This window comes from Triticum dicoccoides, chromosome 7B (assembly GCF_002162155.2).
Source record: "Triticum dicoccoides isolate Atlit2015 ecotype Zavitan chromosome 7B, WEW_v2.0, whole genome shotgun sequence".
Classification (NCBI taxonomy): Eukaryota; Viridiplantae; Streptophyta; class Magnoliopsida; order Poales; family Poaceae; genus Triticum; species Triticum dicoccoides.
Window position 1 is genome coordinate 179,492,547 of NC_041393.1, and position 15,657 is coordinate 179,508,203.

General features: G+C 41.6%; 1 protein-coding gene across 1 annotated transcript; it reads right to left on the minus strand.

Annotated features, from left to right (window-relative positions):
* Positions 1-9,926: 9,926 nt before the first annotated feature.
* LOC119337779 lies at positions 9,927-15,394 on the minus strand. Its single transcript, XM_037609963.1, has 7 exons — positions 15,100-15,394; positions 13,145-13,208; positions 12,939-13,014; positions 12,466-12,760; positions 12,260-12,332; positions 11,548-12,147; positions 9,927-10,245 (listed from the first exon to the last, which is right to left on the minus strand). Exons 4-6 carry the CDS (start codon positions 12,745-12,747, stop codon positions 11,549-11,551), a joined length of 954 nt encoding a protein of 317 aa, XP_037465860.1. The 5' UTR covers positions 12,748-12,760; positions 12,939-13,014; positions 13,145-13,208; positions 15,100-15,394; the 3' UTR covers positions 9,927-10,245; position 11,548.
* Between the last annotated feature and the right edge of the window lie 263 nt (positions 15,395-15,657).

Here is a 15,657-nt window from a genome sequence, read left to right on the forward strand (position 1 = left end):
TACTTTATGCAAGAGTTAAGGTGATCTTCACCTTTCCTTTTTTCATTTTATCCTTTGGCAAGCACCTCGTGTTGGAAAGATCCTGATATATATATCCAATTGGATGTAAGTTAGCATGAACTATTATTGTTGACATCACCCAAAGGTGAATACATTGGGAGGCGACACTATAAGCCCCTATCTTTCTCAGTGTCCGATTAAAATTCCATAACCATAAGTATTGCATGAGTGTTAGCAATTGTAGAAGACTATATGATAGTTGAGTATGTGGAGTTTGCTAAATCAAAGCTCTGACATAGACACTTCCTGAAAATAAGATGAATTGTAATTGTTTGATGACTAAGAATGAAGTTTGCTAGTTTTCAAGAAAGTTTATGGTCTAAGCCTTAACATGTGAATAGCTTGTTACTTGATCGTGAGAAGTTTTATGAGATGAACTACTGTTTGACATATAATGATGCTAGAAAAGGTGATTGAAATTATCATTGATCAAACTTGTGCACCTGCTAGCATTCACACTTCATAAATTCTTTCTTTTATCATTTACCTACTCGAGGATGAGCAGGAATTAAGCTTGGGTATGCTGATACGTCTCCAACGTATCTATAATTTATGAAGCATTCATGCTATTTTATTATCTGTTTTGAATGCTTATGGGCTTTATTATACACTTTTATATTACTTTTGGGACTAACCTATTAACCGGAGGCCCAGACCATATTGTTGTTTTCTTGCCTATTTCAGTGTTTCGAAGAAAAGGAATATCAAACGGAGTCCAAACACAATGAAACCTTCGGGAGCGTTAATTTTGGAACGAACATGATCCGGGAGACTTGGAGTTCATGTCAGAGAAGCTTCGAGGAAGCCACGAGCGTGGGGGAGCCCCCCCCCCCTACTGGGCGCGCCCCCTGTCTCATGGGACCCTCGAGCATCCCCCGACCGACTTCTTTCACCTATATATTCCCATATACCCTAAAAACATCGATGGAGAAGATAGATCGGGAGTTCCGCCGCCGCAAGCCTCTGTAGCCACCAAAAGCCAATCAGGACCCTGTTCCAGCAACCTGTCGGAGGGGGGATCCCTCATCGGTGGCCATCTTCATCATCCTGGTGCTCTCCATGACGAGGAGGGAGTAGTTCACCCTCGGGGCTGAGGGTATGTACCAGTAGCTATGTGTTTGATCTCTCTCTCATGTTCTCTCTATGGCACGATCTTGATGTATCGTGAGCTTTCCTATTATAGTTGGATCTTATGATGTTTCTGCCCCCTCTACTCTCTTGTGATGAATTGAGTTTTCCCTTTGAAGTTATCTTGTCGGATTGAGTCTTTAAGGATTTGAGAACACTTGATGTATGTCTTTCCGTGCTTATCTGTGGTGACAATGGGATATCACGTGATCCACTTGATGTATGTTTTGGTGATCAACTTGTGGGTTCCGCCCATGAATCTATGTATAGGGGTTGGCACACGTTTTCGTGTTGACTCTCTAGTACAAACTTTGGGGCACTCTCTGAAGTACTTTGTGTTGGTTGAATAGATGAATCTGAGGTCGTGTGATGCATATCGTATAATCATGCCCACGGATACTTGAGGTGACAATGGAGGAGCTAGGTGACATTAGGGTTTTAGTTGATTTGTGTCTTAAGGTGTTATTCTAGTATGAACTCTATGATAGATTGAACAGAAAGAATAGCTTCATGTTATTTTACTACGGACTCTTGAATAGATAGATCAAAAAGGATAACTTTGAGGTGGTTTCGTACCCTACCATAATCTCTTCGTTTGTTCTCCTCTATTAGTGTCTTTGGAGTGACTCTTTGTTGCATGTTGAGGGATTGTTATGTGATCCAATTATGTTATTATTGTTGAGAGAACTTGCACTAGTGAAAGTATGAACCTTAGGCCTTGTTTCCTATCATTGCAATACCGTTTGTGTTCACTTTTATCATTAGTTACATTGCTGTTTTTATACTTTCAGATTACAAATACCTTTATCTACCATCCATATTGCACTTGTATCACCATCTCTTCACCGAACTAGTGCACCTATACAATTTACCATTGTATTGGGTGTGTTGGGGACACAAGAGACTCTTTGTTATTTGGTTGCAGGGTTGTTTGAGAGAGACCATCTTCATCCTATGCCTCCCACGGATTGATAAATCTTAGGTCATCCACTTGAGGGAAATTTGCTACTGCCCTACAAACCTCTGCACTTGGAGGCCCAACAACGTCTACCAGAAGAAGGTTGTGTAGTAGACATCATGGATCTCTTTTGTTCCAAAAAAAAATTGTCAAAAAGTTTCGACTCATTTGGAGAACTTTCATTTCTGCACAAAAAACAACACCACAATAGTTCTGCTGAAAACAGCGTTAGTCCGGTTTAGTTCCATGCAAATCATACCAAAACCATATAAAACTATTGTAAACATGGCATGAATACTTCATAAATTATAGATACGTTGGAGACGTATCACGCTCCAATGGAGTTCGGCGAGCATAAAGTGGAGACCCACGCGAGGGAGACGGATCTCTCGATGGTGTACACCAAAGACCCAGCCGTAGTCGATGACTACATCAACATTATGGAGCAGTTGCTTGCTCGAGATAAGTACAAGGTGGTCGGCATCAACCTCCAGTACACTGATGGTCATCCGGCAAAGATCAGAAGGTTGTCGTTACCCAGTTGTGCGTGCGCCATCATGTGCTCATCTTCCACTATTGCATGGCCACAGAGCCTTGCGGCTGTTTCGACGGGTTTGTCAACAACATCGACTACAAGTTCTCTATGGTGGAAGCCTGCAATGTGTAAAGGCACTCAAGGTTACAGGCTCAGCCTTCAAGAACCTTGTTGAAATCCGTGGCCACTACAGGGTATGGGGCAACACGAAGAAGGACTCCCTGGTTGAACTTGCCTCAGCCATCATCGACCCCTACTACGAAAAGATGAAGCAGGATGCTAAGAGAACAAATTATGTATCCTAGCACGGGGCCTGGACGCGGCAACTGGATGAACCTCACCTCAGGTTCGCGACCAAGAGGGTGTACACATGCTACGAGATGCACGGGCAGATCATTGACAAGACGAACTGCCTCGTTACCGAAATCGATGAGGTCGGATCGAGCCACAAGCAGAGCAGTAGCGACAAGCGTCCCAAGAAGTAGATGATGATCAGATGATCGTTTATCCTAGTTAATTATTTATGTAATATATAGTTGATTTTGATGTGTGAAATTTCATGTGTGTAGTAGCCGATGTAATTGGATGTTTAATTTGGTTATTCAACCATGTCCCTATAAGTGTGTGTGTGTGTGTGTGTGTTGTTGTTGTTGTTGTCTTTTATGCAATCCCAATGCACAGCACACACGTATTATTAGCAGCAAGCGTCTGTGTTATTATTGTTCTTCGCACACATTTCTGATTACAGGCCTGTTTGCCATGTATCACACACATCTTGTTAAATTGAACCGTCTCTGTTATCTTCGCTCAACGCAAACAGTTCATCCGAGTGAACTATTTGCCCTCTATCGCACACACCTTGATCTGACTGGCCGTTTCTTTTGTTCCTCCTAATCACAAACAATTCATCCGAGTGAACTGTATGCCGTATATCGCACACACCTTCATCTGGATGCTCGTTTCTGTTCTTTTGCCTCATTGCAAACAGTTCATTGAACTGAACCGTATGCCCCGGATCGCACACGCAACTAAATTCTGAACCATGTTTGATGTATCCGCCATCGCAAACGTTTTGCATCTTTTTGACGATTTTTTTACATCACCGTTTGTGACTAATGCATTGCACACAGTTTCGTCGAAGGGTCTCTGATTGTAGTGTCGCGTTAGCAGTATCCTACAGTAGTGGTATGTTTTCTTTCAAGAGGGAAGCCTCTAGTGAAACCTATGGCCCCCGGGTCTATTTTCCTTCATATGGTCTTAAATCTCATTTTGCTCATCTTGAAAATTTAGTGGGCCAAATTCCCGATGAACAAACTGAATTGGTAAATAAGATGACCGCTAAACTGGATTTTTTAAATAATGATGAAGATCTTAAAGTGATTGGTGTGGCTCCTATTGAATCTTTGTTTTCTAATATAAATCTTTATAAAGGTGGGACTGGAGATGAGTCAAACTAGATGATTCCCCCGCGCGTTGCTGCGGGAATTCTTAGTCCTACGCCAGGTGGTAATGCATAAATAAAATAACTTGTTTGAATAAGATGGATATATGATCTTAAGATGATATTTTTTTGGAATGGACATAATACTTGCAGTATAATTATAAAGATAGCAAATATATTTTTATGGCATAAGTAATCTCATATCATTTACATTAACAATATTGTATATAAACACTCTAAGAGCCGGATTCTCAAACGGAGATGCGATGAAAGGTTATGTACAAATTCCCATTACTTATTGTGTATTATATGTGAGTCCTGTTGTAAATATATCTTCTGCATGTTATTACATAAGCTCTACATAATATGACCAAGTTGTTCATACATAAAAGCAAGTGTAAAAATAGGGTGTGTTGCAAAAACATTAGTTTGTTCTTGTTTTAACATCTCTGGTAGCTTTTATAATAATTAGTGTGAACACCTACGAACATATTCCTCTTTCCAAATGAGACGGGTATGCTCTGAGGTGAAGCTAATGCAGGTAGTAGTAGCGGATACTTGACATGAAGGGATGATACCGTACTCATGCTTCATCTAGCTAATGATAATATGAAATCCCTACTATGAAATCTCTACAAAATATTAGAATGGGCTAATGAGTCTGGGCATTATATGCAAGCCATACAAAATTCTGATAGATCGTACACTGAGATTGGACAAAGATCAGTAACATTGTGCATGTAGAATATAAGTAAAGAAGATGGAACTTCACAATTGACAGAACCAATGAATATTTTGAGGAGAGATCAATTAATATTGCAGCTGAAAGAAAATAGAAGGTGCCTGGAAGAAATGACGATGTAAGTGAAAGCAACATATCAATCACCTGCTACTTGAGCAGGAAAAAGAAGGTACCTACGTACACATACATGGAGGTAAGAGGGCAGAGGGAATTGCAAGCTTTCCCTTTTTAATAAAGTGTCTAAGGCATTAAGACAATCGGCAAGAGCACCATCGAAAACTAAAAAGTGCACTGGAATAGCACCACTTGAGCTATCAAATGCTTAATAAAAAAATTTAATGGCACACCTGCTAGTTTGATTCACAGCGTTAAAGCTTGTGCTAAGCAATTCAGTAAGCATATCCCAACAAAGCAGTAGGAGCAGCAAATGAGCAGAGATATTGAATTAACTTAAAAGGTGGGTTCCTCCAGAAACAATGACATAAAATTAATCTCTAGAAGAAAAACTATGTCTGAAAACTATAGATGTTCTAGGACTAAAGGTGCCAATGACCATGGGAAATAAATAACAGGAATTCCAGCGCTTTAAGCATGGAATAAACAGAATAATAAATGCATGAATAGTAAGGAAAATCAGGTGACTATGAAAGAACAAAGTAAAGGCACATGAATTTCATCTTGGCAAGGTGATGATCCATGGTATGAGCCATGGAGATGGATTCAAAATCACAATTTCTTGGCTGCAAATATATGGGCATGAAGTCAGGTATACTATTTAATAACTTTTATTTTGAAAGAAAAGGCAGAGCAGTTTCTGCCTTATGCATTTCAAAACATGTATGGAACATGACTGACCGAGGTCAATTACGTGAAGGTAATGTTACGTTGTGCGGAAAGTACAGCTGGCCATTACCAAGCTGTGTTAAGCTAGAAACAGAGGAGTGGAAAGAGAAAAGAGGTACAGGTTATGTATTAACTTTGTTAACAGGTTAACTGAACCTTGGTCCTGTGACTTCTGGCTGTTGGGAGCAGTGATTAAAATATGCTTTTGTACCTGATTAGATTAATTACGTTGTATCTGATTGTGTACCTACAATATGCAAGATCAAGTTAATTAGGCAGATCCCAACTGCAAAGAGCCATGTTCTTCCTCGCCCAATGCAAGGCACGCCTACCGGCTCGCCGAGCTCATGCCAGAGCAAAGGGAGGACCGAAGGGGCTTCACGACGGGAAGCAGCAAGGTTCATGTTGCCTTGCGATGGAGCGGAGTGGAGTGTGGAGGGCGGCTCAGCCGAGTGAAGCGGATGCGGAAGGTCAGAGGCGCCCGGCTAGGTGAAGCTGATGTGGGGCACTGGTCAGGCGCTGCAGGTCCCCGACGACACCTTTCTCTTCTCTTTTTTGAAAGGTACACCGCGCAGTATTACTGGACTTGTATTAAGGTAGTACTCCTACAACAGTACAATACGCAAAGGACGACGAAGCCGCAGACGTAGAAGAACACCTGCAGCCAACCCTGGTCACGGAGAAACACCATCGCTCGATGCTCTCTGCGCCGCAGTTGTAGTCCGCCCTTGAAGGAGAATCTTGAAGGCGATAAACACGCATCAGACGGAGACACCCTCCATGCCTCGTCAAGATCGTGGCGGAATACCCCACCTGAATAGGTTGAGGCCTGATTCCGCGGAGATCGAGCCACATCTTTGAGAGCTGGATTCTGGCGGTGGCGACCGAAGATGAGATGAGCAGACGAAGCACTGCTTTGTTCATTAGAGAAAATGCGGTGAGAGCCGTGGAGGTGGAGCCATGGAGGATACGATGCATCTGGTCTTTTAGAATGATTTGTATGTATCGCAAGGAGAAGCAGTATTGCGATCATATGGAGATCAAGCTAATTTATAGGGAGGGCAAAAAAAGATGCAAGGAAGGGGAGAAGACGGCGAGCGGCGATAGCGTGCTCGGGCGCGCGCGCTCCTGGTATGAGAGCGAATGGAGCATGGTCACGTGGCTGGTGGCAGTTATGACTGCCGGAAATGCAGATTCGTATTAGCGCGATAAATGGCGGATACACTGTAGTGGCACCGTATACTCGACTTGGCGGAACGATGCATTGCCGTGAAGGAATTCCACCATGATGTACGGCTGGACTGGTGGTACAGGTCCTATAGAACGAGGTGTCCAACAAGGGGTGGGGCCATTTAATACGACACCTCAGGTTGACTGGACCTTTTTTTCTGTATACCCTCCCTCTGATGCTTATTGAAGAATCAATTACATTTTTATAGTTTGCCTCCTGGTCGTTAATTACATTCGGTGTAGATTCATACATAAATTTTGAAAAAATGATACGAGCCGGCCTTACAATATGTATTTCGGGTACGTTTGATTACATTTCCGGTGTGTTCGTTAACTCTATGTTAATTCAGCTGGCACACGCTCAATACCTACGTGTGAGTCCCACCTGTGAGTAGCAAGGAAAGAAAGAAAAACCATTATACAAAAATAAAGTGATAGCCGCTGCACCACCTGGTAGTTTCTGTCAATAGTGGAGAAAGACGTTACTTATACTCTTTAGAAGAATAATTGATTTGGAACCAAAACGTTGCATCAAGGTTTGAACAAGTGTTTTTTTCTTCTTGATTTTGGTACTTTTCATTAGATTGAAAAAATTGAAGTGATATTTTATTTTGGATTCAAACTCAAGAGTGTCGCACGTGTCCCGCAGTAGCAACTGCACCACATGCTATTTCTGGTTAATGTTATGTAATGCTATATATATTTAATCCGGAAAATTGTCTTCAATCTAAAATGTGTGTTGCACGGGTTTACTGTGTGAGTGCTTCTCTCATCACCATTTTTCCTGGTCGATCGGTTATGGAAAATTCCGTGAGCCCATTTTTTAGAAGATGCTCATATGCAGATGTTTTCACATAACAACTTTTGTCCAAATGATAGGGTGTGAACCATAACGGCTCATATGCAAAAGGTATTGATGGAGAGTTAACGACAATTACATAAATGTACTCAAAAGTATCTGAAACACAAGTTGTAGGATTGATTTATGTCAATTTCAAGTTTATGTATATATGTGTACATCCAGTGCAAGTTTATGTATCAAAATTCTACCTAACGAGAGTGGCGTTTTGGCACATGGGAGCATATGCTCCTGGATTTTAAATTGTGTTGAAACATATTTTGAAATGTAACAAAATTCTGACAAAATGATTCTCGCGTACATCTTGACATTCTAAGTGCATACAAACTCGTTTCGTAGAAAACCGACAATTTTTGTGTCACATGCAAAAAAGACAAAATTTAGTGTTAAAAAAAGGATTTTCATGAGACTTTTTGTGTCTTTTTTACACAAGGCATATAAAATGTCGGTTTTTCATGAAACTTGGCGTGCGCACATACAATGTTGAGATGTGCGTATCAAATTTGTGTCCGGAGTTTTTTGACATTTTGAAATATATTTTTTGATGGCAGGAGCATATACTCCCATGTCCAAAGGGAATTCCTATCTAACGGAAGCGGTATATTGGCTCTCGGGTGTATATGCACCCATGGGTGAACAGTGGAATAGTTAAAATAGTTTTTAAAATCTTTTTTTTGGTGATGCGATATGCTCATGTACATGAAGTCCGTGCCAAATTTTGTAGAGTTTAGACATTTCAGTAGCTCTTAGTAAAGAAGACAAATTTTGGGCCTATGAGAAACTTTTGAAAACAACACTTTTCGGATCTCTTTTTTTTCATGAGCTCCTCAAATGTCATTTAGCCACGAATTTTTTCATGCACCCGGCGCACTGAATCATCCTGGATTCAAATTTTCTTCAGTTTTGTTGAATTATTTTTGCTATTTTTATTTTATCGTTCACCGGGGGTGCAGATAAGCTTGGGCACCAAATCAAATGTACAGCAAACAGTTGATGTATATGGTTCAACGTCTGGCTCTACTAGCGCTATCCGTTGACACATTTGAACGGTGTCTGCGGACGGACATTTAGTGTGTTCATTTTGATGGACAGCGCTTGGAGGCCTAATTATTCTTTTATTCTTTCTTTTTTTTTGCGGTGGAGGCCTAATTATCCATCGGCACATAAGTACATTTGTTTCCGGATGTAGAATGGCATATAAGCCAGCGCTGGGAGCTCCAGTTATCGGAATCCTCGAGGGTATATGCTCGTCGCCCAGCTGAAAAAATCTCTATTCTTCTTTTTTCGGGGAAATCTCTACCATAGTCGCTTCCTTGGAAGTTGCAAGATTTTTCTGCAAATCTAAAAAATGTGGGGCTCCTTAAAATATGATTGCGATGAGACACCATCGACGACCGACCTGCCGGGCGTCAGTCACGGATATCATTTTGACCGAACAAGCAGGCTGGTACAGGACACAGCGGCTCTCACGTGCCTGGCGGAAAGCTCTACATGTGGGTCCGCTCTTTACCTATATGGCAGGGAATACTTAATTTGCGTCTGTGCTAGCTATACACCCCATAATACCTGATACATCCCGCATCCCCATGCAAACGTGCGCTTCTCGATTCCGGGAGCGAGCGAGCTCGTCCCCTCCTGTGAATTACTGAGAAGACGGTTCTTGATCGCCTAGATTAGTTCCCGTCTAGTCGTTTCTCATGGATTTCGTGAGTATCTATGATGTGGGCTACTTTAATTGCCAGTTCGCTAGTGGGAGAAAAGAAGAAAGTATACTTTTTCCCCTCAAATTCTTCCTCAGGCCTCGTTTGGCACAAAGGGATTTGGGAGGATTTCGGAGGAGGGGATTTGGGAGGATTTGGTGAATCCCTCCCTTCCACCCAATCCCCTCAAAACCCCTTGAATCCCCAAAACCCCTCCATCCCCAATCCTCTTCGTCTAAAATTTCTGTTTGATAGGCAGGGTTTGCCAAATTGACATAATATGGTATAGAACATCTAAAAATTCAATCTTTACAATGTAACTAACTCCCTTGTATCCTTGCTACGGAATTGTAAAGGCCACCTAATAAAAATGAGAAAAGTTGCTACAAGGGGGACAATTTAGCTGTAGTTTTTCCCAGCAGCAACATAATTTTGCATGACTCGAAATCAATATATCATCACAACATCATAATTTATCATAACAACATGACTTCGAATCCCAAATCCCAGGAATCATAATTTATCATGACAACATGATCTTTCGCAGCAACAACAGTTCATCACAGCCCCAACATAATTTTGCAGCAAAGATAACGCAACACAAGTACTTCTGGAATAGCTCAAGATCAGTTATAATTTCGCATACAGATATATCCATCTTTTGGTGTCATGATCATCTATCTTTGAGAATCTGAGAGAAAGTTATCCCTCCAGCTTGTTTATTGTTGCTTCTTTTGGTGCTTGAGAACCTGATGAAACAAAAAGAGATGAATATTAGAGTGCCTTCAGAATAACTTATAACTATAAGTTTTGCTAGATGAACATTAGAGTGCCTTCTGGAACATAAGTAGGCCTGTAGTACATCAAGTTTCAGGAATAGAACAAGCAAGGAGTATTGTACTTGTAGTAGGAGCATTGTACTACTAGCAAGAAACAAGAAATAAGTTTGTTGGCAAAATTATGTATTCTAAGCTACAGAATGGTCATCATCCATAACTTATGAAGAGTTGAGGTTTCAACGCTCAAGAACAAGTCCATTATATGACAAAATAATAAGCCACCACGCCTAACGACATCCATGCTCCGAGCACCGCCACCCAGATGCAGCAAGGATGGACAAGCATCGCCATGCCACCAATCTCATCATTGCAGTTCACATACCCAAGCACTCTCTTAAAAAAGGCATACTCAAGTCAAGCATTCAAACTTCCGAAGTTAGCTGTCGTTCAGTTAAACATAAAACCCAAACATTCCAACTTCCCAGTTTAGCTACCGTTCAGTTTCAGGAAAAAAAGGAGTTACTTCCCCACAAAAAGAAAACGGAGAAAGGAGTCAGCTAGCTTTCTTGCAGACTATACGTACGTGTGAAACATAGAATCAGATCACGCAAGTTATACAGCAGGTCATACATATGTTTAGAAAACAAAATAAAGCAACAGCCAGCAGATAATCTTGAGCAGATGCAGCAGAGTGAGCTACAATATGAAAAAACCACTGCAACTATGTAAGCCACAACACCCATACAAATACATGAAAACATCGCCACACTTCGCCAACAGCAAACCGCCTGATGCCTATGTATTATATATAGGGGTGGAACGAAGTAGTCCCAGATTTAAAATAAATATAGGAGTTCAGGAGAGACAAAGTTGAGTTGTTATAAATACTGCAAATGGGGTTGTGTGTATGTGCAGGTTCGCCTCAAGGCACACAACCATGAGATGAACTATAGTGCGAGTTTTTTGCCAGGAGCTTCAGAGCACAAATAAGTTTAGACAGAATTGCCAGAGTTTTCTAGACAGATTCAAACATGTAGACTAGACAGATTCTGTCATATGTAATAACTCGGCACCACCAAAAACCTTGGCAGATTTGATTTGATTTGTTAGCCGTACTACAACAAAATGAGGGAGTGCTAAATGATAGTGACACTAGGTTCATGAGATATTATATTATCAACTAGATAGATGTTCACAGGAGCAAGAACAACAATCTTAGTTTTCATGAAGTGGGGCAAAATGTCAAAAGAGAAATGGAGTAAGGTAGCTTACCTTAAGTACGTTGAGTCAACTCTGCCATTTCGCTCCGAAGAAACACTGCAGCACTCTCTTCATCTTCGGCGGCAGAATTAAGAAAGATCTCACGGTTCTCAACACTTTTGAACACTTTGTAGGCAGTGGCTCGTTCATCGCGGCGGATGCTTTCCATCTTGTGCAAAACAGCAATGCACTTGCTGATGGAGAATTCTTGGGCATTTTTTGCCCCGACCAATAGAGCAGACTCCTCCTCCGCTTGCTTTCGTTTGATCTCCACATATTGTGACATCACTTCCACCATAGGATCATCACGCTTCTTACCCTTCTTTGATTCCTTCACATGCTTGTTGCTTGAAGTAGCAGCACCACCTCTTTGTGTAGCATCTCTTGAACCATCACTTGGGGCAGCACCTCTTGGACCATCACTTGGGGCAGCATCACTTGGACCATCACTTGGGGCGGCATCTCTTGGATCATCATACATGTGTAAATCATCACCGTATTGATTCAGGTCAAAAGAGAAGGCAGTCTTCTCTCTTTCAACTTCGAGATCACCATCACTCACTTCTGTAACCTCAGTTGATGTGAAATTGAAGTTACCTTCTGCTATATGCCCTGCACAAACACCCAAGTTGTCATTAAAGGCCACACAGCAATGAAATGAAAATTCATTATAAAGGACAACAAAAAGAGAGGAAATGAAAATCCATTCAACTCAGTAACTCACCATCATACAGATCACCAAGCTTATCGTAGAGGGGAAAGGGCTTATTCTGGAACTTAGCAATTTCTGGCCACGACTGTATATATAAAAGAAATGATTTATCAAACTTAGACTGCTCAAAAATAAGATTGATTACAAAAGAATGGAATACAAGTCATCAAGTTTTGCAAAGACAAAATGTACAAGAAAAAGGCTAACTTCTCCTCCACCTTAATTCTTTTATCCGATATCAGATTTTCTCTTCTAAGGTAAGATGCCAAAGCCCGGAAGATACGTGGCTCCATCCTATAAGCTACTAGGCAATTCTTCACATGGCCTGTAAGGATATCATCAACCCGCTTCTTGCCATATAAGATGGAGCTATGACGCTGAGTTCTCTCGATTGGCCCTCTACTGCGCATTCGATGCAATACGGGCAGAATAAAGGACATCATATCTTCATCATCCTCGCTTCTCCTCTTCCTAATTCGATCGATAATCTTGGAGTTCATCTCAGCACTAAAACTAGAATCAGGAAGCAACAAATAAGAACTACATTTTAATGGTTTACTTGACTTGAAGCAAATTATTAATAAGACATACACACATAGTAAGACTACAAGAGCCATCAAGTAGGATATAGTACTTCGGTTAAGACATGATAGAAATAAGGTCAAGAGGCCAAAAAGTTGGTGTATATTACCGAATTTAGGCGTGACAACTGGATCCCAAGATGGACGCAACTCGTCCACCCCAACAAGAATCCAAGCAGCAGGCCTCTGTCAAAATAAGACATACCAGCAGCATGTAAGATGACACACAATCATTCATATATACTATAGAAACAAACATCCCTACTGCATTGTTCCACCAACACTCGTGGAGAATTAACCAAAAGTTACATCTTACCGGGGAAAAGGCCAGCTCTTCGGTCGGGGTTAAGGAGGCTGATGGTGGTTGAGCGTGGAAGAGGCTGCAAGGTCCATGGAGGGAGAATAAGTTAGCAAGGTCCATTACATAGATTCAGTTCAATGGAAATGCTAGCTAGCTAGATAATAAATGAATGACAGAAATGAAGTGAGATAATCTAAATCTTATGATAAATAATTCTGAATGTTGACAAATAACTTGAGCACATCAACCATGTATAGATGTGTGTATGAGTATATGAAAGACAGACTGGAAGATAATAACCTAGCAATTTTTTTATAACGAATCATCACAATCTGTAGGTGACACAGAAAAAATATGACGTCTCCCTCGAATGGGCTCATTTTTCATTGTTGTACATTACTGTTGGCCTGAGGAACTGCTGAAAACAAATTGTAGTGCCTCTCAAGTTTGTTGTCATTGCACTGGAACACAACATTTACATTACTTTCTAAAAAGATACGGCAGTATTCAGTTTAGATGAATAGAAAAGCCAGTGTTGGTAAGATCGTCACTGATATAGATATAGTAGTACCACAGAAACTACTACTACTTGCAGATAAGCAGAGTCAGCAGCAGAGATACATCAGCCAGCCACAATTGTCACGGCAAAACTAGTTCAGTACAATACTAAATTGAACATGGACAAGTCTTTGGCCCTGGAATAAATTTACTCTTAAAATAAGAAGATATCCAAGCGGTAGGATTCTATCAAAATAAGAACATATCTAAGTTGAGAACACAGGGAGAAGATAGCACAAGGCCATCCTATCCTGTACACTGCGGCATGCATGTTCCTGTGAGAGCATGTTCATTTTGATTGTATCCTGTATATTGTTGTACTATGTCACACAAATATGTAGGAGTGATCCGACTACTCATCATAGAAATCTCATATGAGAACATCCATCCAAAAATTTCATGACCAAATTATACTGAAAATCAGGTTGGCATCCATCCAAATATAGTATACAAATTGCATATGTAATCAGGGTAGTTCTAATACAATGTAAGATGCATGGGAGTTGCGTGTTGCAAGAAAAAAGCATCAGTCTATTAGGACAAATCAAGTAACGGACATGCTTCAGAATTCAATTTCAAAAACCAATAAACACCAAAATTTGGTAATGGTATATATATCAAGCATGAATACAATTTATGTAAACACAAAATCACAAGGGAGGATTTTATGTTCTAATCATATGACTATATTACAAAAGCGAGCAAATGAGAAAGCATATGTCGAACATTCATAACACTGACAGCTGGTTATCAAGTACAAGTATCCACTTCCAGCAAACCCTGTACATACCAAGTTGCCGACTAATGATCACATTGTCAAGTCAGATTAAGCGAGTCAGTAGTTAGTTCCCCAGAAAAAGTGCAGAGCATATATATATTGAGCGATATACATGACCATATCCACTAGAATTAGAAATGGTTGTGCTCTCCTTGACAAGGAGCAAAGCAAGAAACAGTTGTGATAGATAGTGACATCGTAGACACACTGTACAGTACAGGCAATTCCCTGCAAGATCTTAACAAGTCACTATCTGCAAAAGCTCTTGAGAGGATAGTGGAAACAATTTAACTCATTATCTGCTCATTAGCTATACACTAAGAGCAAACTGATTTACTTGTTTACATGGTAGCTTACAGGCCAACATTGGCAGGTTCAGAAAGAGTAATTTGGCCATTAACACGAGATGTTCAACAAATCCTACAGTACGACGAGCAATCACCATCACCATCAGAAAATCACGGCAATCTCGCCGGATAGGGTTAGGGTCCATGTGGAGTTAGGGGTAGGAGACGGCGTTCTTGGCGAGCTTGCCGGTGATGACGAGGCGGACGGAGGACGTGCGGGATGTGGCAGCCATGGCGGCGGGGAGAGGAAGGGGGAGGAGGGGAGGGGCGGGGCGGCGATGACTTACCACCGGGGAGAAGGCCAGTATGCTGGAGGAGTGACACCGGCGTTGAGGCGTTGAGGCGTCGGGGCGTCGGGCAGACTCGGGCGGCGGCGTCGGCGCTCCTCCTCTCACCGGCGGGGCTCCTCCCCTCCGTGGCGGCGGCGTTGAAGATCCGGCAGCGGGGCTCCTCTCAGTGGCGTGGAGGAGGCTGGCGGCGTGCGCTGGGACGAGAGATTCCCTGAGTCCTTCGACGAGGGTTATGAGTCGCGTGGGTTCGGGAGGATCGAAGGGGATTAGAGAGCGAAACTGCTCCATGCACGATGCTCATGCACGATCTTTGCACGACCTGTAATCCAGCGGCCAGTGCCCTTTTAGCTCATACCATGTCCGGCTGGATTTAACCATCGTGCGTGAATCGTCTGAAATCTGTCGTGTGTATAGCACTTCTCATTAGAGAGGATCGGCCCCTGAACTTTAAAACCGGATCAATCACCCCCTGAACTTTGCAAAACCAGATAAATGTAACCCCTGAGCGATTTTGAAAGGAATTGAAGGTGGTTTTCTTACCAATGATACCGACTA